Raw genomic sequence first — 25,196 nt, forward strand, 5'->3', positions numbered from 1 at the left:
TCTGGTAGTTGCCCTAATGAACACGAAATAATGCATCCATATTCACAACACTTCAACTAAGGCACTGTAGCAATACGTATATCACTACCCTCACTAGAAACTAATATCAAATTCCCTTTGTTTTTATAAGAAGTGATTTTTAGGTCTAGGTTTAGACATCACACTTGTCAAACAGTCCTATTGCTAGCAACATCTGTGGGGCCGGGGGAAGGGGGCTTTGTATCAGTTCTTTTCAAACATTCGCTAGCTTCAACAAGTCATTTCAGTCATTGCCTTGATGCTCTGTCAATCACGCTGTGAATGAACCAATTGGAGTGTTGATTTCTTAACTTATTGTATTGACTGCCAGCTTGTGTTCGTATGCCTCCTCTTGGTGTTTACATTGAACTAGGGGCCATATGTATCATACAAATTCGCATTCGCGAAGGCCGAAATTTTGCGAATTTCAGCCTTTGCGAATGTGAATTTGCTAAATGGGATGTATGAATGAAAATCCGGTGCAAAATAAGGAATCGCAAAATTTGCACCCCTGCACCCTTAAAATTATTCTCAATTTGCGATTAGCAAATTGCGAATCGTAAATTGAGAATAATTCCCATTCCTTCCTATGGGTCTCCTGGCCCATAGAAATGAATGGGAAAGTATTCCTTAATTGCAAATTCACAATTTGCGAATTCGCAATTAAGGAATATCAAGAAATCGCAAAAAAAATGCGATTTTCTTGATACATACCAATTTGCGATTCTGAAATAGCGATTTCTTAAAAATCGCTATTACAGAATCGCAAATTGGTACCTTGATACATATGGCCCTAGATGAGGGATTACCACAGCAAGCCATGATCTTTTGGCTTTGCCAATTCTTGTTAATTTTGCAGACATTGTTAGACTTGCCACATGTCATACTGTGACGCTGTCAATGTTCTTATTGTCATGAAGTTGATGTACCCTCTGTTGACTACTAGAATATTTTGGAAAACGCCCCGGCATGTGAAAAGTTCAAGAGATTGGAAATGCTATTCTGAATTCTCTTTTGTAAACACAAATGTTGAAGAGAGACATAGTTAAACAGAAATACAGATTGTGAGTTTTGTTGAGGAGCTAATGCTGTATGTGATTTCTAAATGTCCAGAATGGCAATCACTTGAAACAAAGCTTGCACTATTTAAAAATGAGGGCCTTGATAGATAAGAAGTCATCAATTTTCGATTAATTCTTATTCTAAAAACATTCATCTGTCCATGTTATTTAAGAATCAAATGCTTATGACAAATAAGGGCACATTGATGCGAATGCTGCCTCTATAAAAACGAATCATCCGCATAATGATTGTTAATTTTAATTTTAATATTGAACATAAAACAAGGTGAGGTGAATTAGACAGTTGTATTTATTTTGTTTATGGTTGTATTGATAAGTGGAAATTATGTTTGTATGAAACATTAAAATTTTATACTGCATTTTTGGCTGCAACCAACCATGCACATCTAAAGTTACAAAACAGTATCCACTATGACTGATTTCCTACAGTTACTCTAAGCAACCATCATAGCACCAGGAAATCCTACCTAAAATCAATTTTGATGCCCAACAGGCAGTGTAGACTCTTTTCCAAGTAACTCTTTCCTCTTCTTTCCTTCAACAAAACTGAAACTTACGATAAAGAAACAGAGTGTGAAAGACTTTGACATAAATGGTGCTTTTAGTGAGCAATCCACTGGGACAAATTTAATTAACTTAATGTGTAGTCATTTATGTTTTTTAAGTATAAGTATACTTTTAAGCTCTTCAATTTTAGGGATTCACAATGACAGATGTATTGAATCCATACAATGCCCAGATGATAATAGCCCCTTTCTCATCATCGGTTGTCATTCCTTTTCAAAGAAAAAGAGAAAGAGTGTCCACAACAAAACCATAAGTGTTAAGAATAAAACTAAAACAGGTGCAAGAAAAGAAGCTCAAGGAATCACTCCCTGATGCGACGCAATAAGTGATTAAAATCAACAGACACACCAATGACACAACTTTTATTCCTAAATTTAGGAAAGGGGCTATGAATCGGTAACATCTGCCAGTTGCCCCGAGGGTTGTTCGCCTGTGAGGTGTCATTCTTTTTCGCCACACATTTTTTACATTTTTTCATTGATATTGAGTGTGGGTGGATATACTGTCTCAGTGGAGCATACATCAGTTGATTCTTAGTGGACGTGTTGAGTTGAATTCCTCCTGGAATCTCCTTCTTCATATACAAACAGCGGTTTGATTTGGACGGCATAGGCATAGATATAATACACCCGGCTACATATAGAGGGGGTATAGAACTGGATGTAGATATTGTACTTTTCCAGTTAATAGATGTTTAAACGCCTATTAGATAATTGCTAGCCAAGGTCCAGGGTATAGGGATTCTGTAGATTAATGCTTACATTTCCAACCATACTATTTTAGTCCTTTCCAAAACCCAGTGTAAATCCATTCACGTCTATACTAATATATTTTTCTGTTTCCTTCCAGTCTTATCTGTACTTATTTTTTTATTTTCCAAAGTCTTTCTTTATCTGTTCTTATTTACACATGTCTTTATGATTATTTTCCAGAGCTTATTTTACTATTATACTTACCCATACTGACACTATTCCTTCCTTTCCACATCTGTGTTTGGTTATATTCTCATTGATAATAAACATATTTTTACTTTCCAGAGCTCTCTTTAGGTATTCTCTTACCCATGCTACTACCACAATTCCTTTCCAGACCACAATTTCTTTATGATTGTGTCCAAATAATATGCCTTTATTTTGATGGTTCAGTTTACTTCATCCTTATCCATACACTAAAAACACCTGTTACTTTCCAGAGCATCTCCCTTACATTCCTATCCACAATACACTGTAATCGCTCTCAAGAACTCAGTTTACTTCCTTGTATATAAGCCCTCTTGTATTATTTTCATAACTCAGTTTGTTTCTGAAAATCATCAAAGTATTCTGTGTCTGTATATTCTGGGAGCTGTTTCATCACAAATAAACTGCTGAATAGGTGGGCAACCCTCGGTAATGTGATGGACTGCCCTGGGGGAATGGACAGACTGTCTACATCACATTAGTGGCCATGGTGGCCCACCTGATTCTAAAAACCCTTTATCACTTATTTAGTTTTTTACATCACTGGGTAGTTCCCTTTCTTCTTCACATACAACAGTTTGGCTATTCTCTTTTCGGGACATGGAAAGCGAAGAAAGGTGCCAAACATAAGTCTTTGTACTTTCATTTTCACCAATGTAACACACACAGGAGTTCTGTGTATAACTTTATTCAATTAAAGTATTTATTTATATTATTGTGCACTAAGGCTAATATGGGTCTACTCCCAAGCTTCCAACCATAAAGGGGCATCTTAATAATGATGACATAATATGTCTCAAAACCCAACAAGACACCACCAAGCAAAGGAAATTCCTACTGTTTATAATTGTTGCTGTGCTGGAGCGTCCAAATAGAACTGTTGTTCTTTCTTTTCGCTATAAGGGTGTGATCCAGTGAATGACGCCACAAGTTGTTATGTGCCAGAGTTAGGCCCATGTAGAAAAGCTGCGCATGTTCTTCCATTGCCCTCTTTTTGCACAGTAGCATTACAGCTGTGACCTTTTTCACATATTTCCGTGCGTGACAATGTTAGATTCGTTTTTCTGAAACTACTTTGTTTACACATCTGGCTTCGCATACCATTATCACGATTCCTCGAACACTAGGTACAAGGCCTCTATGCACAGTGTACAAATGTCTTTCTATCTTCATCCATGGGGCAACAGGGTTATTTACATATCCATAACATTGCTGATCTATACATACCTCGCAAGGATGCTTTTTATTATAAATAATAAGCATCTCAGAGGGTTAGCAGAGGAGGCACTTCAGCTGACACCGAGGGTCCCTGCATTCTGAGATTTCAACATGCAGCGGTCTAACATTTCCGTGACCGGTGTCAAGTCGTGACCAGGACGGGGTCCTACATTCTCTTCCGCCAGGTAATGGGGATTATTCTGTGGAGCGATTCTTGGCTCAACACCTACATACACTCTAGACATACATAGCGTAGGGGTTGCATAGTAGGAGTACGCCTGATTACTACCTTGCTTATATGCCTGCACATATACACTGTTTTAGCACCATGGTAGAACTGTATCTGCCATTTATTCGTTTGGTGCTTGTAAACACTTTAAACTGCTTCTGTCTACTGATTATCGCAGCACACGTATTTTATACTAGAATAACATTGGTTCAATAAATATATTGAAAACGTCCCATTGTGTATTCTTTGTATATTTTGCTGAGAAAAAAAAGAGCACGAGTGACTGAGCGGAAGGGTTCTGAACTGTTACCACGATCCCAGAAATGTCAGGGTAGTCAAGTTCAGGGGCTGCCAGAAACCATTCGCTCCCTGTTTGGGTTAGGGGGGCGTGTGGTGGCACTGGGAGCTAGCTGGTCTCTAGGTCAACATATCCTGTGGGGGTGCCCGGAATCAGTCTGGGCACCTCACCCAAAGTTCATGTTGTCCACAAACACGCAGGGCCCACAGATTACATGACAAAGTAGTCTCAAAACCCAAGGTGACATCATCAAAATAAGGAACATTCCGGAATGCCTATTGCTGGTGATTGTTAGAGATGCAAAACTAGCGTTCCTGTTCCGGGACCAGTACATGTGTGCCATTCTCCACTATACTATTTCAGCTATTTCTATCCGTGAGCATAGCAAATGCATGATAGCATAAGGTGAAGTGACCGTCCTCTTCTAGACTCCAATGTATTAGTGTATTTATTTTTCACTTTCCCCCAGGCATGTATGCAGTGTTTATTGAAATAGGTTGTGCACTATTAATAGTACTGTCTAGTCCAACAATCCAAATGTGTGGGAATGCCTCCATATTACGCAGTTACTAAGATAACTATGCCACAGGGTCTGTCCAAGATGATTGACACTGTGATAACTCCCTCCCCCGTTCTCACGCTATTGGGATACGTGGAACCGCTACAAGCGGCACACCGCAAATTTGTTGCTCTAGCCCTCCTAGTAGCTAAAAGGAGAGTTGCGTGTCGATGGGGCAGGGGCAGGGCCCCTAAATTCAAGGAATGGCTACACGACTTAACTTATTGCCAGGAACAATTAAACACATATTCTGAATTGTTGCCTCCTACTTCACGGCCCAGTGATATATGGGCCCCTTTGCGGTGCTACTTGTCCCAGGACAATGCTGTTAGTGATGAAAGACCTCCTAACTGAACCCCACCCCCCCTTCCCTTCACATCTGGATACTCCCACCACATACCCAGCTATTAGATATCATACGGTGGCCCGAGGTGATACCACAGCCACCTCAAGCTTCCCACTAGGGAGGAGGAGGATGGTGTTCCGGGTGGCCACTACGCCGTGCTACTGAGTGGCCTCACTATCAAACCCTTGTGTACGAGGTACATTCATTCTTGCAGCGCACTGTTGTTGTGGTGACTTCTTCTTGCAGATGATGCGACTGACTGAGTTTCGTCTTATTGGGTCACATACCCCACCTTATTGCATTATTGCAAGGACTAACAATGCTATTACGCTGCCATACTGTGATGTATATCCCGATGTTCTATATTTGTATCTGTGTTGACAACATGTCCTCATGTGTAACTGTAATGCACTCTTGGATGAAGGTTATCGATGTAAAACCCAAAAATAAAGTTTAAAAAAAAATACATTTACCTCTGCATTTTAGCTGGGGAAAATGTATACTACGAGCTCTGTGCAGGGTGGGTGTTGATGGAGGACATGGTGACAAGTAGCTAAGAGAAGGAAATGTAAGTTGGCAACTTCCCCTGCCAGAATAAAATTATTTCTGCTACAAAACAAAAAAAACTATGCCACAGGGTCTGGCCAGTTGCTTATTTGACCATGAGTTTAAAAGTTATCTTTTCTCTGTTAGCAAACAACCGTTAGCAGATGTGATTGTGCGGCAAGCAGACCAGATCGAGAATGTACCGCGCTGGTGAGTATCCCATCCTTTCAACGCTGGGCTAGGACTCTGCTCTTCCCACCTGGTGTCCTCGTTCACACCCTGCTAATCAAACACCTAACATTTTGTAGATCTTGGCTCTTACAAACTTTGATTCCACTATCCCATGTTTGGCCTTCGCAAGTGGGCTTCCACCCTCACAGCTAGACATTAACTCTGGTGGTGTTTTTGGACACTGTGAACCATATTTGGGTGTTGGTTCATGAGAAGGCCTTGGTTTTCAAGCATGGCGGCTCTGCACTTCGAATACTTTTATTGGCTGAGACATGGCACTGCATACATTATGGGGACTGTCCAATGGCAGGGCGAAGTAGCTCAGCGTTGCTTGTCCGGGACTTTGCTGAAAACACAATCAGGTTTAAGCTTTGGTAATGCTATTCGTACAAATCTGGCCTCATCCAATGGCTGAAACACATTCTCAGTGATATCCAGAATTTAATTGGTCAATATTTCTCAATTCTGAGCCTCATTAACCAATCACTGCGAAAGTCCAAGGTTGAACTGCGACACCTATATTATGGCCGTAGTAAGACTGCTACTCTTCCATTGACCGTCCCTAATAATAAGTGAGATATGGGCCAACTCACCTAACTGATTCTTTTACATTGCAAGATGAACCATAGCATGTCCACCCTGTCCTGTGTCATTACTGTTTCTCTCTTCCAGATCATCTATAGAATGCATACTTGTCCTAAGTAACTACTACAATCTTATTTCATACATCAATTAGGGTATATGGCTAGACTTTGCAAAGTTGTGAAGAATTTTCATTCACATTCACATTTTTATTTCAACTTTGCAATCCTCAAGACTATAAGAAGGCTTGCAAGCTTTGCGGAAAGAAAATAGCAGGTAATATGTATCATACAAAATAGCTGGGGTGCATCTTAAAAAGTAGGAACAATTACCACTTTAGCCATAGAATTCATGCAAGAAAACTTTATTTTTATTGGCAACATCTCTTTAAAGTGAATTTGGTAAACATAAAACCTATGCAGAGTTAGACGATTACTAACTCAGCGCGACATTGAAATGAGACTCAAAAAATGTACCTACCCCCTCTGTACGACTAGTTCATCCCACCCTACTCTAGCAATACTGATTCTTGGTCTAGATCCCACATTTCTAGACTGTTGCATTTACTCAGTACTAATCTGTGGCATAGTTCAGGTGTATGATGACCAATCTTATGAAAGAAACCACAGCTCTCTTTGCCCCTGTTTTATCGATTCATCATGGAATGGCCGTCTGATTATGTTTCGCACATAACATAACATAACACGTGTATTTGTCAAGCGCACGTTCACCCATAGGTCTCTTGGCGCTGAATAACAGATGTTTATTGTTACCCAACTCAATGGTACTCATTTTATCGACCTCAGATGGATGAAAGGCTGAGTGAACCCGCTTGGATTTGAACCTGTGACTATGAGATCGAACACAGGCCCCTGCAGTGGGTGCATTAGTCCACTGAGCCACCAGACCCGGTATCAAGCTAATTTACACATGTGGTCGGTAATAGTAAACTTAATCTGCTCAAAATAAACACCGCCATGCCAGACCATGGCTGTCATAGCGTACTCACCCTGGCCTAGTTTAACACTGCCAAATGGGGCATTAATAACAGCATTTCACTCTTGAATTCATTCAGTGGTGGGTACATGGGGCAATGTTAATGCTACTGAGGAATTACTGAGCTCTGCCTCTTCAACCCCTGGAACAACTGCTGAACCATTCCTGAGCACAGCCAGAGCATACCTGGCTTCTCAGAGAGTAACAGAGTGGAGCATTCCTGAGCATAGGTAGAACATACCTGGCCCTACAAGTGTAGCAAGGCCAAATTATTCCTGAGCATAGGGAGAGCATTCCTGGCCCTACTGAGGGCAACAGAGCCAAACCATTCCTGACCCCAGAGAGAGCATACATGGCCCTACTGAGGGTAACATAGAGAAACATTCCTAAGCATAGGCAGAACATTCCTAGCCCTACCAAGAGTAACATGCTTGATTAATTCCTTAACATAGGGAGAGAATAACTGGCCCTACTGAGGGCAACAGAGCCAAACCATTCCTGACCCCAGAGAGAGCCAACCTGGCCCTACTGAGGGTAACAGAGAGAAACATTCCTAAGCATAGGCAGAACATTCCTAGCCCTACCAAGAGTAACATGCTTGATTAATTCCTTAACATAGGGAGGGAATAACTGGCCCTACTGAGGGCAACAGAGCCAAACCATTCCTGACCCCAGAGAGAGCCTACCTGGCCCTACTGAGGGTAACATAGAGAAACATTCCTAAGCATAGGCAGAACATTCCTAGCCCTACCAAGAGTAACATGCTTGATTAATTCCTTAACATAGGGAGAGAATAACTGGCCCTACTGAGGGCAACAGAGCCAAACCATTCCTGACCCCAGAGAGAGCCTACCTGGCCCTACTGAGGGTAACAGAGAGAAACATTCCTAAGCATAGGCAGAACATTCCTAGCCCTACCAAGAGTAACATTCTTGATTAATTCCTTAACATAGGGAGAGAATAACTGGCCCTACTGAGGGCAACAGAGCCAAACCATTCCTGACCCCAGAGAGAGCCTACCTGGCCCTACTGAGGGTAACAGAGAGAAACATTCCTAAGCGTAGGCAGAACATTCCTAGCCCTACCAAGAGTAACATGCTTGATTAATTCCTTAACATAGGGAGAGAATAACTGGCCCTACTGAGGGCAACAGAGCCAAACCATTCCTGACCCCAGAGAGAGCCTACCTGGCCCTACTGAGGGTAACAGAGAGAAACATTCCTAAGCATAGGCAGAACATTCCTAGCCCTACCAAGAGTAACATACTTGATTCATTCCTTAGCATAGGGAGAGCATACCTGCCCTACCAATAGTAACATAGCTGAACCATTCCTGTGCATAGGCAAAGCATAATTGGCCCTACCAACAGTAACAGAGAGACATATTCCTAGGTGTAGGTAAAGCTTAACTGGCCCTTCAGTGAGTAGCAGAGGGAAACATTTCTAATCATAGGGAGAGCATACCTGGCCTTATCAAGAGTAACAAATCTGAACCATTCCTGAGCACAGCCAGATCATACCCGGTCGCATTGATGGTGAGGTAGCTTCTCAGGCGAGGGCTGCTCCACTGCTGAGCACATCAAGAACATTTTTGGACCTCCTGATGGTAACACAAATGATTCATTTGTTACCATACGCAGCTTGATCGATGGTGATATGGCCGATTTATTTCTGAGCCCGGCGGTAGCATAGCTGGCCTCCCAGTGGTGAGTCTGCTGTCCCATTCCTGAGCACATCAAGAGTTTACCAGGACCTTCCAAAGGTAAGACAGATGATTCATTTGTGGTCATACCCAGCCCAACCACTGGTAACGCAGCTGACGCATTCTGTTACACAAACTGAGCATCCATGGCCCTACTATTAGCGGCACTTGTCACACATTTCTGAGACTGCAGGGTTTTGCCATCTCTAAAAGTGGTTAGACAGCTGGTTCATTCTTGAACATATCCACCAATCCCAACACAGCTGCACCTTCTCCGAGCACGTCCAGAACACATGCGGCCCTACCAATCATAACACTGGTGCACCCTTCCAGTAATTGCACATAAAGAAAGGAATTCCTGAGCTTCACCAGAACCTGTCCCATATGACCAAGGTAAACAACTCATCTTGTCTTGGTTCTTGGTCAGAGAATGTCTGGTGTAACCCACAGTAAGAGCTAATCATTTCTTGAGATTAGCCAGAGCATGACTCATGTACCCCAGAACCACAACAAACCACCTACTGGTCACAACAAGAGCGTGTCCTCTATAATGCTCTACAACAACTAATAGATTCTTCAGTTTGGCCAGATCATGTCACATAGCACCCAAAGTAGCTCGGTCGGAACTTGTCGCCCTCAGTAACAGATAATCAATTCCTAAACTCCCACATAACCTACAGTTAACATCAAATCAGTTCTTCAGTATTGCTACAACATGCCTGTATAACCCATGAAAACAGCCAATCCATTCCTGAGCTCATATAGAGCATGTCCCATGGTAACAACTGCTCTGTTCCTCTAGTTGGTCAAAACATGTCCTGTATAACCCATGGTAATAGGTGGCTATTCCTCGGATCTTCCGCAACGTATCCTGTAGAACTCACAGTAATGGATAATCCATTCAAGAATTGGCCGAGGCATATCCGGCCAAATCTAAGGAAAGAGCAAATCTATTTCTGAGTGCGGCCGGAGCATGTCCCAGGAGGCGGTGGGGTGTTTAGCATGAGTGACGTCACCCAGAGGGTTGGATCAGAACAGCAAAGTTAGATTAAAACTCAAGACCCAACCCACCACACCATGTCCTCCGCCCCCACAAAATCTCTTGTACCAACCTCGATGCTCGTTGCCGTGGTTCCAGAAGCGATCCACCTTCACTGCATTAAGGATAATGATTGCAAATGCATCCACCTTCATGCATTTACATTTCTTCGCTTCAATTATGCCATTATTTCATTTAATGCATAGCTTGGATTTGAATAATTTGAACATCTGCTTCTGTGATTATTAAAATGGCTTTTTCAAGTTCGGCGCCTCGGTAGCGGTGTTACTGTTTCAGGGAAAAATTGTTGTCATAGCATAGTACTTACCACCTAATTTATTAGATGGCCCATGGTAATTATTGATAATTGATGATACGTGTCTTAATTTTGGAGCTCAACAAGCATTCTCCACATGTTACTATTTTCTCTTTTGAAGAAGACTTCATATGTCCGGCTACCAAGCGCAACACTGCGTCTACATGTCTTGGAAACCGCAGAAGAGTTACAGCAGCACGCGTGTTAAGAAGTAACGCGCTGATAGGTCAAGGAGGTTGCCTGTTGTATCCAAAAATCCACAGCTGCAATGACAGTTTCCCTGTTTCCCAAATCAAGTGCTCATGAACAAATTTCATAATCTCCCTTTGATTTCATTTCTTAAAATCCTAATAATTGTAAGCAGAGGATCTATAAAAGCTAATCTATACTACATGAAGAAACCGGTCTTCATATTTGTGTGTCTCCTGTCATTTTCCATCAAACACACATACTTTGATTCAACATCTCAAACTTTAGTTGTGAGAGCTGCTCAATTTGCACACTGCTGATTTGGGCTAGAAATGTGCCTAAGAATCAAAAAGACACCATCTGATATTTAAATTTCCGTTTTCAATTTTCATTATTCCATTTGACCGGTGAGCCTTATGATCATCATTGTATTTTTGGTTTCCATTTCTGTATTTTTCAGGTTTTAATTTTTTTAAATTATTTTCTATTTCAGCTGTCAAATAGTCTCTTATTCATTCCAAAATGAAGCACTTCCTGGGAGTGGAATGATACCTTACATAGCTAATAGCTTGCTGTACAAGGAATACTTTTATGGCAGGGGCCACAATTTATGCTATGTATATATTTTTTAATATTGTTATTTTCTTTTGAGAAAATATATCAGATAACGAAAACAAAAGGGGGTGCTTTTATACAATAGTTTAGGAACAACCATTTTTAATACCAATGTAACAATGAAATCTATAAATAGAGGTCTCCTGTGTCTGTACAGCATACACCCTGAAGACTGTCTGTATATAACAGCATCTATGTTATATAGGCACTGATTATCAATTTCCTATCCTGTCTTTCGTTACCAGGGTTCCTGCAAGATGCAAACCCCTATCCCAGGAAGTCCAGCTATAGACATAACATAATAACACATCCATTTGAAAAGAGCTCGTTCACCCATTTGGCTTTCTTGGTGCTAAATAACAGGTGTTTATTGTATATTCAAAAAACACACTTTTTTCCCCTTTTTCCGCTAATAATAGGTTTGCGAGATGCTCAATAAACAGATTAAAAAAAAATAGCAACACACTTTTGAGCTTTTGAGTGGGCGTTATGTGGAAATGTGGCACGCTCGCACTGCTGATGAGAAGTCGCTTGTCAGTCATCCGTGGTGACAGATTATAACAGGTTTTATGAAGCAGAGAACTGGAAAGGTTACAGCCCCGGGCGAGGTGGTCAATTAATCATTGATAATGTCCACAGGGAGAGCAGAGCCTGCTACGTGTAGGCCGCAGTCTTTCTTCTTTTTGAAAATGCTGCCGTCTGCCGATAACTCGTAGTGGTGAAATAATTAGAATCAGCAACAAAAATATTTGAGGTATTTCATTTGTTTTTTGAAAATATATATGACACTGTGGACCTGATTACGATCTTGGCGGACGGGTTACTCCATCACAACGGTGACGGATATCCTGTCCCCCGAAATATAAATCCTATAGGATATAATGTGATTTATATTTTGTGGGACGGATATCTCGTTCACTGAAATATAAATCCTATAGGATATCATGGGATGTATATTTCGGTGGACGGGATATCGGCTAGGATCGTAATCAGGCCCTCTGTTACAGAAATTAATTCAGGAGTTCTCAGCTAGAGAGGAGAAGTTCATGCCTTCATCAATGCTTTCACCTTGCTGTTGTATGTATAGTAGTACTTCTAACTTACTATAGCATGCAATTCACAAATTTACCAGTGGAAATCTCCACCTCCCCTTCTTTTCTATGGGGGTATCCTCACATATGTAAGTTTACTACTTAGGGCCCGATTACGATGTCGGATGGACCTGAGTCCGTCCGACATCATTTGGGAACTGGGCCAAACAACCTCCTGTTGGCAGTCCCAACCTAGCAATTAAAATGCAGCAAACACTGTTCGAACGCATTCCTATTCTTTCCAATGGGAGAATGCATTCCGACCGGAATGCATGCTCTCATTGTAAAGAGCTGATGTGCAGTTCGTCCCTGCACCCATGGCAGGCACCACCATCCGGATGCCTTGCACCCATGGGAGCCCTGCTGGCGGCCCACAAAGTCAGATTCCCGCCGCCTTTCTGGGTCAGAAAGGCCGGCACAGAAAGGCTGTTGGAATCTGCCATCGTAATCCCTGGGGCAGAAAGAGCAGTCCGAGGGATTACGGGAGGTTTTCCGAATGGCAGAGGGCCATTCAGAAATCTGGTTTGGATTCCTATCCGACCAACCCCATCAAAATGGGTCAGTCGGAATGGAATCCGAACTTTTGTTTTAACTATGCTCCTCTTTGTTGCATAAGAAGAGCAGAGCAAGGTATGAGGCCCTGGTTAGTTGTCATTGGTCTTGAGTCTTTTCTTTTTCTAAGGATTCTTTTTCTCTGTTTAAGGAATTATGAACATTTTGCATTCAAGGGCCTGATTTTGAGTAATGGAATGGAAGAGCCAGTTTGAGGTGGCTCAGGTGGCTGTGATCAGGGGCGGATATAACCTGGTGGTAGAGAATATTGCCTGCTCCACCCCAAGCCATTAGAGGCTGTCAGTGTGTTCATGGGGCAGGAGCTGGGCTGCCCTTGCCACCCAAGCTTAAATTGATTTTACTGGCTGGATTTTATGACCAACAAAATCAGGTCCATAGTACCCCCATCTGGAAAATTCAGGTGGGAACATCAGGACAGTTATAATTAGGTGGAGCTGTATCCCACTCTGGGATAAAGTGCCATTCAACTTGTAACCTGACTCAGAGTGGCTTTTCTCTCTTCTTAAACATTCCAGCTGATACACGTTTTTATTATTCTCATGCTAGTGTAAGGTTTTGTATTGTAATTGTATGTATGTAGCACTTTATACCCTTAAAGAGTCCCCAAGACATTACTGTCTATAAGTAGCACCTTAATCTAAGTGCGTTCAATAGGTGTAAAACTTTGTGTCTGTCATGTGGCCATCACACGTCATGTATGATAACACCTCATGGCCAAGAGTTGTACTCATATTCAATCAATCAATCAATCAAAGACATTTATAGAGCGCACTACTTACCCGGAGGGTCTCAAGGCGCTGGGGGGGGGGGGGGGGGGGTGCTGCTACTGCTCGAACAGCCAGGTCTTGAGCTTCTTCCTGAAGGAGAGGTGGTCTTGGGTCAGGCGCAGGTCGGTCGGGAGGGAGTTCCAGGTCTTGGCGGCCAGGTATGAGAAGGACCTTCCTCCTGTTGTCGTTCTTCGGATGCGGGGGACGGCGGCGAGGGCGTGTCTGGCTGATCGGAGATGGCGTTTGGGAGCGTAGAAGTTGATGCGGTTGTAGAGGTAGCTCGGGCCTTGATCGTGTAGGGCTTTGTGTGCGTGGGTGAGGAGACGGAAGGTGATTCTTTTGTTGACGGGGAGCCAATGCAGGTCTCTCAGATGTCCGGAGATGTGGCTGTGTCGTGAGATGTCGAGGATCAGTCTGGCTGAGGTGTTCTGGATCCGCTGGAGTCTCTTCTGGAGCTTGGCGGTGGTTCCGGCGTAGAGGGCGTTGCCGTAGTCCAGTCGGCTGGTGACGAGGGCCTGGGTGACCATCTTCCTGGTCTCGGTGGGGATCCACCGGAAGATCTTCCGTAGCATGCGCAGGATGTTGAAGCATGACGAGGAGACGGCGTTGACTTGTCTGGTCATGGAGAGGGAGGAGTCCAGTATGAAGCCCAGGTTGCGTGCGTGGTCTGTCGGTTTGGGTGCGGTGCCCAGGGCGGGGGGCCACCAGGAGTCGTCCCAGGCGGAGGGCGAGGAGCCCAGGATGAGGACTTCCGTCTTGTCTGAGTTCAGTTTCAGGCGGCTGGTCGTCATCCACTCGGCTACGTCTTTCATCCCTTCGTGAAGGTTGGCTCTGGCGGCGGCGGGGTCGTTGGTCAGGGAGAGGATCAGCTGGGTGTCGTCAGCGTAGGAGATGATGTTGAGGTTGTGTTGGCATGCGATGGCCGCGAGGGGGCTCATGTAGACGTTGAAGAGGGTGGGGCTCAGCGAGGATCCTTGAGGGACGCCGCAGATGACTTCGGTGGCCTCTGACTTGTACGGTGGTAGACGGACTCTCTGTGTTCTTCCGTCTAGGAAGGAGATGATCCATTCCAGTGCCTTCTCCTGGATTCCGACGTTGCTGAGGCGCTGCACTAGGGTGCGGTGGCAGACAGTGTCGAATGCCGCGGAGAGGTCTAGGAGGATGAGGGCCGCTGTTTCTCCGTTGTCCATCAGGGCTCGGATGTCATCGGTGGCAGCGATGAGGGCGGTCTCGGTGCTGTGGTTGGCTCGGAAGCCAGACTGTGAGGGGTCGAGGGATCCATTCGTCTCGAGGAAGGCGACCAGCTGTTTGTTGACGGTCTTCTCGATGACTTTGGCTGGAAACGGGAGGAGCGAGATGGGGCGGTAATTCTTGAGTTCGGTGGGGTCCGCTGTAGGTTTCTTTAGTAGGGCGCTGAGTTCGGCGTGCTTCCAGCTCTCCGGGAATGTGGCTGTGTTGAAGGAGGTGTTGATGATGTCCCGTAGGTGGGGTGCGATGACATCGTCGGCCTTGTTGAAGACGTGGTGAGGGCAGGGGTCGGTCGGAGATCCGGAGTGGATGGAGTTCATCATGCGGACGGTGTCTTCGGTGCTGATCGGGGTCCAGGCGCGGAGGGTGGTGGTGGGGGGCGGTGGTTCGTTCGTGGCGTGCGTCGGTTGAGTGCTGAAGCTGTTGTGTATGTCCGCGATCTTGTTGTGGAAGTAGGAGGCGAGGGAGTTGCAGAGGTCTTGCGATGGGGTGATGTCGTTGTTTCCGGCGTTGCGGTTGGAGAGCTCTTTCACGATGTTGAAGAGTTCCTTGCAGTTGTACGCGTTGTTGTCCAGCCGGTCCTTGAATGCAGTTTTCTTGGTGGCGCGGATTAGTTGGTGGTGCTTCCGGGTGGCAAGCTTGAGGGTGGTCATGTTGTCCGGTGTTGGTTCCCTTCTCCAGGCTTTCTCGAGGGCTCGGCAGTTCTTCTTGGAGCTCTTGAGTTCGTCGGTAAACCATGGGGCCTTCTTGCTGCTGGGTCTGCTGGGCGGGGTCCTTAGAGGGGCGAGTTCGTCCGCGCAGTTGCTGATCCACTTTGGGAGGTTGTCGGCGGCCTGGCTTGGGTTCGCTGAGCTGGCGGGAGGGTGCTGGCTCAGGGAAGCGGCGAGCTGGTCGGCTGTGATCTTGTTCCAGCTTCTTCGAGCAACCTGTTGCTGGTGGTGGTGGATCGTCGTTCTTCTGAAGGTGAAGTGGACGCAGCTGTGGTCTGTCCAGTGGAGTCCAGTGGCGTGGCTGAAGGCGATGTCTTCGCTGGATGAGAAGATGGCGTCGAGCGTGTGTCCGGCGAGGTGGGTGGGGGTGGACACCAGCTGCTTGAGTCCGAGGTTGTCGAGCAGGGTGATGGTGTTGCGGTCGTTGTTGTTCTCCAGGTGGAAGTTGATGTCCCCCAGGAGGATGTAGTCAGCGGAGGGGAGGGCATGCAGGCTGACGAAGTCGGCGATGTCCTCGGTGAATTGTGTGCGTGGTCCCGGGGGTCGGTAGATCAGGGTGCCTCTGAGGGTGGTCTTCGGGTCGGTGCGGATCTGGAAGTGTAGGTGTTCGGCGGTAGTCAGGGTGTCGTCGGTGTTGGTCGTGATGTGGATGGTGTCCCTGTGGATGATGGCGATGCCTCCTCCAGTCTGGTTGACGCGATCTCTCCGGGTGATCTTGTATCCCTCTGGGATGGCGATGGCGATGTCGGGCGCTGAGGAGTCGTTCATCCAGGTTTCCGTGAGGAAGGCAACGTCAGGAGCTGTGGTGTCGAGGAGGTTCCAGAGTTCGATGGCGTGTCTGTGGACGGAGCGGGTGTTGAGCAGGATGCACTTGAGGTGGACGCTGCTGGTGTTCGGCTTGACGAGTGCTGGTGCGAGGCAGATCCGGATGCAGGTGAACTTGCAGGTGTGGCAGCTGAAGGGTCCGTGGGTGCGTCTAGGGGTGGCTCGGTAGCATCCCGGGACTCGGCCGGTGTTGAGCGCGTTGAGGGTGGCGGCGTCGTAGGTCCGGCGGGTGGGCTGGTGTCTGCGGGGGCCAGGGATTCTGGCGCTGGGCGCGGTCCAGGCGCGGACGGGCGCAGACGGGCTTACCTTTGGCGCACCTTCGGCGCTCAATCGGTGCTCCCGCTGCGCGCGTCCGCTGCGCGGTCGCTGAGGGGGCGTCATAAGAAGGGAGCAGTGAGGGCGGGTCAGCTGGGAGGCGGGAGCGTCTTAGCCAATCGGCTGGCAGGGGGGCGGGTCTGCAGGCAGCGGCGGCGGGAAAACCGGGTGCGGGCTTCTCTGGCGGCCCTGCGGCGGCTGGGGCGCCGGGAGCAGGCGACGATGGAGATCGGGTGGCACAGGCAGCAGGAGGGCGCAGGAGCAGGAGCGAGGATCGTGGGGCGACCAGGCCGGTGAGGGCGCAGTGGTTGCTCCTGAACGGGAGTAGAGGGTCCCCTTAAGAAGGGAGCAGTGAGGGCGGGTCAGCTGGGAGGCGGGAGCGTCTTAGCCAATCGGCTGGCGGGGGGGGCGGGTCTGCAGGCAGCGGCGGCGGGAAAACCGGGTGCGGGCTTCTCTGGCGGCCCTGCGGCGGCTGGGGCGCCGGGAGCAGGCGACGATGGAGATCGGGCGGCACAGGCAGCAGGAGGGCGCAGGAGCAGGAGCGAGGATCGTGGGGCGACCAGGCCGGTGAGGGCGCAGTGGTTTGCTGCTCCTATGAGTGAGTTGGAAAGAAAAAAATGGGTGTGGGTCAGTATACTTAGTTGGACGGATGGATAGGATGGTGTGAGTGCATTGCAGCCTGTGTTTTGGTGTCGTGGGTGTGTAGTAGCGACTGTTCTGGATAGTATCACGGCAATCTAGTACCCACACATACACATGAACATTAGAGGAAGTGTCAGAATAGACATAGGCATGCATGCACTCACCTACCCTCTCTGGTGATGTGTGTGTGCATATAGTTAATGCAGTTGACTATGCTAACTCTTTGAGGCGCTATGAAGACTTAAGTTAAGAAAGGCCAAAAAATGTGCTGCAACATATTTGCAACTTGAGTAGCTTCAGTGTGGTTAAATTGTTGTGAAAGTTGTCTGAGTCGCGTAAGCGAGGAGGGGTATTTGGATGTCAACAAAGAGGAGGGGACCTTGCCTACGTTGAAGAAGGAATAACGGATGCACCTTACTGTGAATAGTGCCTTGCAGCAGTCTTTGATTACAAACAACAATATCTCAACTGGTATTATTTGCGAGACTAGTAGGTAAGCATGCACAAAACATTGCAAGAAAGAAAGGCAGGGAGGCTCATGGTTTAGTTAAACGTGCCAAAAAAGGCATCATATATTGAATAGACGCAGGAGGGAACAAGAACTGAAAAGGTACAGGCAGATTTGGGACAGTTATTACAGCACTGTAAGCAATAAATAAGTGAGTAACCTGATGAACCATGTGCACACAAGTGCTCGTGAGACTCTAGGTGGATGGCACAGGACGTCTTAAACGCAGCAGGCTCGCCCCCGGCTTCATTGCTGACCTGTCTCCAGCCGATCGCACCCGATGGCCACCTGCGGATTGGGGCTCCAACCCTGGTTTCCAGCTGGAGCCCTGCCTATGCCTTGGCCCACTTAGAACATTTATCACTACGTTCCTGCATTTCCTGGTCTACTTCAACTTCGGGTAAGCCCCTACCTCCCTTCTAGAGCTGGGCTGACGGGCTTGCTTTCCGCGCTTGATTGCCACACCTGCATTTCGCCACTGACCGGACTCCTCCTTGTTTAGGGGTCACTTGTGAGTGCAATCACTCCTCCCCTATTGATACCCGACGGGGCTCCAACACACCTTTGACTGCCATATGAGCTTGGTCCAATCCCCACCCCTGCTACCGAGGTTAAAAATCTAGGGGTCTGGCTTGATTCCAAACTTAGTTTTGTCACTCATACAAAAAAAAGTTGCTGCCACGTGTTTCGGGACTCTTCGTAGGCTCAGATCCATTTTTAAATTCTTTGATGCTCCTACCAGACAGCTTATAGTACAAGCTACGATTCTGTCTAGGTTGGATTACGCGAGCTCTCTTTTTCTTGGAGCTAATCAGGCTCAACTTTCTAGACTTCAGCGCGTTCAGAACGCTGCCGCCAGGGCTCTGGTAGGCCTACCAAGATTCTGTTCGGCCAAAAAAACTATTCATAAGCTCCATTGGCTTCCTGTTGCTCAGAGAATTAAGTTTAAGTCTCTTTGCCTCTCGTTTAAAATCCTGAAACACTCTTCCCCTCAGATTCTGGAGCATCTCATCTCTCCATATGTGCCCACACGGTCACTGAGGTCCTCAGGATTACATCTGGCTACAGTTCCGCGCTTCAAGAGGTCTAGGACCGGCGGCCGCTCCTTTAGAGTGCTTGCTGCTAGGCTATGGAATTCTCTTCCCGTCCATATCCGTGCGATTGACGGACTCTTGGCCTTCAGGAAGGCTGTTAAAACTTTCCTCTTTCCTTTGGATTTCTAGTGTTGTTGTGTTTATGTCCCTGGTATTGCTTCTGTCCGGTTTTCTGTCCTATTAGCCCCAGGACGCCCCTTTGCTGGGGCATCTGTGCGCTCTACAAATCCGGATAACATAACATAACATAACATATCCTGCTTGATCAACTCTCACCAATTCCTCGCAGCCTTTCGCCTGACACCCTTGGTGGCATCTCCCTTGGGCACAAGTCTCACTGGCCCACCTACACTTTCCTCCTCATCCCTGATACCTCCATCTCACCGCGCCCAGCACCCTTCATTCGGTAACCTGGTCCTGATGATGATCCTAATCTACATGGAGTGAAACGTCATCGACATCCCAGCGCAACTTGTGGCACAATATACTCTGGTTCACTAAAATGCCTAACTTTGTATTAATTATTGTAAATACCTGTGAACCTCAATTACTCTGTATTTATTGTCACATTCCCACTTGCGCCGTATAGCGCTGTTCACTTGTTACCTGCGCCGTCCATCTAGAGTGTCACGAGCACTTGTGTGCACATAGTTCGTCGAGTTACTCACGTATTCGAGTTACTCACGTATTTATTGCTTACAGGGCTGTAATAACTGTCCCCAATCTGTCTGTACCTTTTCAGTTCTTGTTTCCTCTCGCGTTTATGCAATATATGTTGCCTTTGGCACGTTTAACTAATTCATGAGTCTCCCTGCCTTCCTTTCTTGCAATGTTTTGTGCATGCTTACCTACTAGTCTCACAAATAATACCAGTTGGGATATTGTTGTTTATATACTCCACTTCACCCAGATCTCAGCTTGGTCTATGGGTTCACTCCTGTTGCTTTTACGTTGAAGCAGTCTTTGATCATTGAGCCAAATCGACATGATGGCTGGCATAATTTGATGTAAAATCAATTTTGAACAGTTTCCTTGTTTGACAAGTGTTATGAAGGGATGTATGTCGTTACTACGCATGCATTTACAACGCATGCCTTTACGACGCAACTTTTACAACGCAAGTCGTTACAACGACTTGCGTTGGGGGGGCGCTGGATAGTGAATAGTTTAATTTACTATTCCAACTCCAGTCCCCGTGGATAGTGGGGAAGGAGTTGGATAGTAACTTAAACTATTCCCTATCCTGGAGCGCCCACCAGCGCAAGTCGTCGTAACGACTTGCGTTGTAAAAGTTGCGTCGTAAAGGCACAGCGTTGTATAAGTTGCGTAGTAAACGCTGTTTCACGTTATGAAGGCACCCGCTAGAGAACTTAGCCACTGAGTCAGGGGAGAAGCTGTTGCTAATGTCTACTCACATAATTTGCTTACTTTTAGAGAAAAAAAAATTGTAAATTTAATATATGTTTTCTGAGAGCGTTACATGTATTGGCTGTGGTTGGGTGTGTGATAAATGTTGCAATTAAAAAAAAAAAGTTTTATATTTGTATGCTTCAGAGATTTCATGGAATACACTTTATTTGGAGAAAAAAAACCTCCATAAACCAAAAAACCCTCCATAAACCAACTTTCATGAGACCAGAAATACATCTGGGACAAGCCCTAAGCGAAACATGTGTCAGACGCAGGTTCAGGAAGATTGTGATTGATAAGTAAAACATTTGTTTCGAGTGTTTCTTGAAGTGTGGTTTGCATAATTCGTGCCTTCCTTCTAAAGCCTCCTCTCTTTTACAACCTCGCCTTCTCTTGCCGAACACAAAATGAGCACCCCCCGCCAAGTTCTCGACTATCATTCAAGTCATCTCCTTCCGAGGAAGAAAATAGGGCACGCGAGCATATTTTCTTGCTCCGTCTCCATAATTGTACGAGATGGAGAACATATTTGAATCTTTAAATTTGCCATTCTCCTGCGGAACATGAACCTTTTTATTCATCTCACAACGTGCTCGCGTGTCAGGATGAGTTATGTCAGCCGCTTCCTGGGTACCGCGCCTGGGGCTTCAGCGGGCCTCCAAGGGGGCTTATTAACTGAGAAATAATTCAGGATCAGCCTGAAACCGATGAGCAATTGATGGCGGGATTGTCAGAGGGAAGCGTTTTGTCAGCCGAAATTGGCTGCGCGTGTTCGCACGTCCCCCTCCGCGGGTTTGCCGTATTCTTCCTCTAAGATAGAAAAGAGTCCTTCTCATTCAGCACCATATAGGCCGGATGAATGGCTGTGTATCCCCGGGAGAAATTAAAGGGGTTGCATTCTGAAGTGCTGTGGCAGACAAGGACAAGCCCATTCCAATAGTGTATTAGCAAATTTGCAAATTTTAAATATTATTCTACAAAAATTTCATAAAGGTGTATATATATATATATATATAGGTAAGGTATTTATTTATAGGTAAGTATATATTTACTCTTCTTAACACCACATCTCCTTGCCTTCATTTTATATATCCACAGTCCCAAAAAGAAAGCTGGAAAGGAAAGCTCATTCGTCCTGTCACATTTGTTTACTTTTTGAGTTTAGATACTCAAGCTGTCCTTGAATCTGTGTTTGACGATGCAGGGACCAAATTCTACACAAGTATTACCCTATAAAGTCCACCGGTTCGTGTTTGTAAGGCCGTTATCTAAACAACTACCAAACGGATTTACACTAGGTCATTAAAAGCATGCTATCTGTGTAAATTTCTACATTCGTATCATTGGTGTAAATCCATTTACCTTTTTTTGCTGTAGTAGCGAGCAAACTTTTCTAATAGCATTTCATAATGCTATATTAGCTTTTCTACGTTTTCCCCTGTATTAAATTGCATGCCCTAAGCTACATATACTAACAGAGTGGCACATTTTGTGTAGATCCATCCAAGGTATGTATAAGTGGAGTGACGAACATTGCAACAATGCTTATCAACATATGTATGCCTACACAGTATTGTGGAATTCAATATTCTGGACATAATTTTGTTGTAGGACAATATGTTTGTTTTTGGTACTCTCACATAGAACCGTTTCATGTATATTTAGGGGGGCTATGCACTCGAAAGACCCAAACAACTCAATTCTACCCTGAAGGACTTTGTTAGATGTCCTTTGCTTCTCAGAATAAGGCCTGGGCGTAGTTCGCGTAGTTTTGCTATCCGGAACTCTGCGAAGTTACAAAACAACTCTGCGAAGTTCTGCGAGTGGCGGAGTGCAGTGCGAACTACAGTTTGTGCTGGTATTCCTGTCGCTCGGGTAGAAATTCTACCCGAGCGGCAGCTCGCAAACTTACCGTTCGCAATTGCAAATTTACTGTTCGAGATGGCTAGCGGGGAAAAAACTCAGCTGCACTTCGCGAAGCGGAGTTTTCTGCACTCTGTGAGCTCCGCGGAGTGCAGAAAACTTCGTGAATGGGGCGAAGTTCACCGCCCAGGCCTACTCAGAATGAGATCAGGAGATGGACACTCCTTGAAATAGTAAAAAAAAAAATTGATTACAAAGAACAATAGCCCTCGATTTTTGACATAAACACTCTTTCTTACAAATCATGAGTATGATACATAGGTCAAAGTCACATTCATGGAGGGTGGATTTTCAATATGATGACTTTTGGGGAATGTGAGGAGAATAAGTGGCAACTTAAAACACAACTTCATAGCATAACCGTAGAGATCATTTTATAGGCGGGTGAGCATACAGATGTGTCTTCTGAGCAATCTAAATGATTGTTGTGAAAATTATGTTTCTGAGACCGGGAGGGTATGTGTTCCAGTGATGGAGCAGAGTAAATTGAATTAGAGGAAGCCAACATGAAAGAGAAGGTGAGAGAATGCAGAGTACCCGGCTCGACTGTGGCTGTAATTGGATAGGGTCTAAGCCGTGTGGCGAATAAGTCACCAGAAGCCGTGAACACCTTGGTTAGTAGTCTAAATTGGGCAGGGGTGCAGGGTGGCAGAGATGGACAAAAATGATTACATGGGTGGAGATGTTGCTAACTTTATCTTTGGGTGATAATGCACATTTTGGAAAACCTGCAAGAGGAACTTGGGTCTGCCAGGTGTGAGGCTTGAGTAAACTTTAGGATTATTGATTATAAAGAAATCATGTTACTTGTGAGAGCTGAACAATTCCCAGAGTTTTGTAGTAATTCGGCTTAGAGAGGGAATATGAGCGAGACCGAGGTTACCTAATAATACTAGTTGTTGTGATTCTCTTTTCTTTCTCTGGGAAGTTATCTATTTTTGTCTAGGGCTGGGAACCCTTTTGGGTAATTATGTACTATATCAGACTTCATAATATGAATTATTATTTTGATGAAAATTATAATAACAGATTTGATAGAGAGGGATCGAAAGAGGGAATAATGTGTATTATTTTTCTTTCAAAAAAGTGCAACAAAGGGTCCTCCTCCGCTTGAGACTTTTAGTGATCTAAATAAGAATACAAGGTGATGGGAAAGAAAGAAGACAATTGGGGTGTCATATGCATAGAGGCTATAGCAAAACATCTAAGAGGATATAGAGACATCCAGCAATGAGGTGTCCAACAGGAAAGAACATGGACAAACATTGAAGGCTTGAGTGTTGCCTACTTGGAGGTTCGCGGGTGAAAGCTGAGAGGAGAACCTTAGGGCTGAAAATGAATCCATGGATGAATAAAACTGAAACCTTGATTAGCCATGCCGGTGACACGGAGAGATAGGATGGACGTTGGAGGATGCCAGGCGTGAAAAAACAGGTCCAGGAGAATTTATATGAAGCATGGAGTGTTACAGTGAGCAGAGGTGGGATATTTGGTGGCCTGCAGGAGGGTAGGTTCAACATCAACGAGAAGGTTTGAAGGTTGACTAGAAGGGCAGGAGAATGCTATTATGGAGGAGTAACTCGAAATTTGGAGCACCTCAGACCAGAAATGTTTGGAACTCGTGGAAAAATGACGATTTTGGTGCTCTTCCTGCCCTGACTTCAAGGTTATTTGTAAAGACATATGTTGCAGTGAGATAAACTGTTGTGGCGGAGCTGTAAGACAGCTGCCTGCAGTGGGTTTAACTTAGAGCCAGGGCCTTAGGAACACAGCACGCTCTAAAATCTTAGAGATTAGCATGTAAGATAATTCCATAAATTTGGAGGGGCCACTCACGTGGTAGCCTGGCCATGCTGAGTGCATCAGACATACGTGGCTACCTTTAGCGGTGTTCTGTTACCAGACTTGGGGCATGGGAGAGTTGCACGAGTATACACTACCATTAGAGCTGAAAGCCAACCCCAGGCTGGCCACACAAAGACCTTGCAAAAGTTATTATAAAATACTACACAACTGTATTGGATCCTAACATCATTAGCTAGAGTAGGACTAACCTAATATTCAAATTCCTGCATATGTAAAGAAGAGGCTGGCACGCTGAGCCACCTTGTGGGATCCTACCGGTTTTTCACTGGCTGTTGGTCGGCGCTATGGGAAACTCTAGCTCAGCATGGTGTCCTGCTCCTCCAACCATTCCAACCTTCAGTCAAGCTCTTTTCCATGACCTCTTATACATGCCTGATGTCCCCCAGCGGTGATGGCTGACCACTGCTTTGACAGACCTGAATCCACCACCAGTAGAAAACTGCCACCGTCCCAACACATTCGGATTGGTCAACTGAAATATTTTGTTTTGCCTTCTTAGAGGAAATCATCTACAGACTATAGGATCCAATTGATCTCTGTAACAAGATATTGAACCCACTATTAGGTAACCGGAAAAAAAAACATTCTGGAAGATGACGGCGTCAACCTTAACAGCTCTGGTGTCCGGCGGGAGCGTGGTCCCCAACCTGCTCTTTTTAGACAAAACAGAATCCTTCTCATCAAGAAAGAGCCGGCACTCTCAGCTGCTGTGCTCCAACGAAAGGTTTATTGG

General features: G+C 45.5%; 1 protein-coding gene across 4 annotated transcripts in view; it reads left to right on the forward strand.

Moving 5' to 3' along the window:
* PDE4C (phosphodiesterase 4C) overlaps positions 1–25,196 on the forward strand; it is a 1,009,779-nt gene that overhangs the window by 162,692 nt on the left and 821,891 nt on the right. For 2 of the 4 annotated variants that reach the window (XM_078670885.1, XM_078670886.1), the window contains exon 3: positions 5,970–6,032. The exons of the other annotated variants lie outside the window; for them this stretch is intronic. In XM_078670885.1, coding sequence (XP_078527011.1) covers positions 5,970–6,032 — 63 coding nt within the window. The remainder of the gene's footprint in view (positions 1–5,969; positions 6,033–25,196) is intronic. 4 annotated transcript variants of the gene reach the window in all.

Source organism: Lissotriton helveticus, chromosome 12, assembly GCF_964261635.1.
Source record: "Lissotriton helveticus chromosome 12, aLisHel1.1, whole genome shotgun sequence".
NCBI lineage: Eukaryota > Metazoa > Chordata > Amphibia > Caudata > Salamandridae > Lissotriton > Lissotriton helveticus.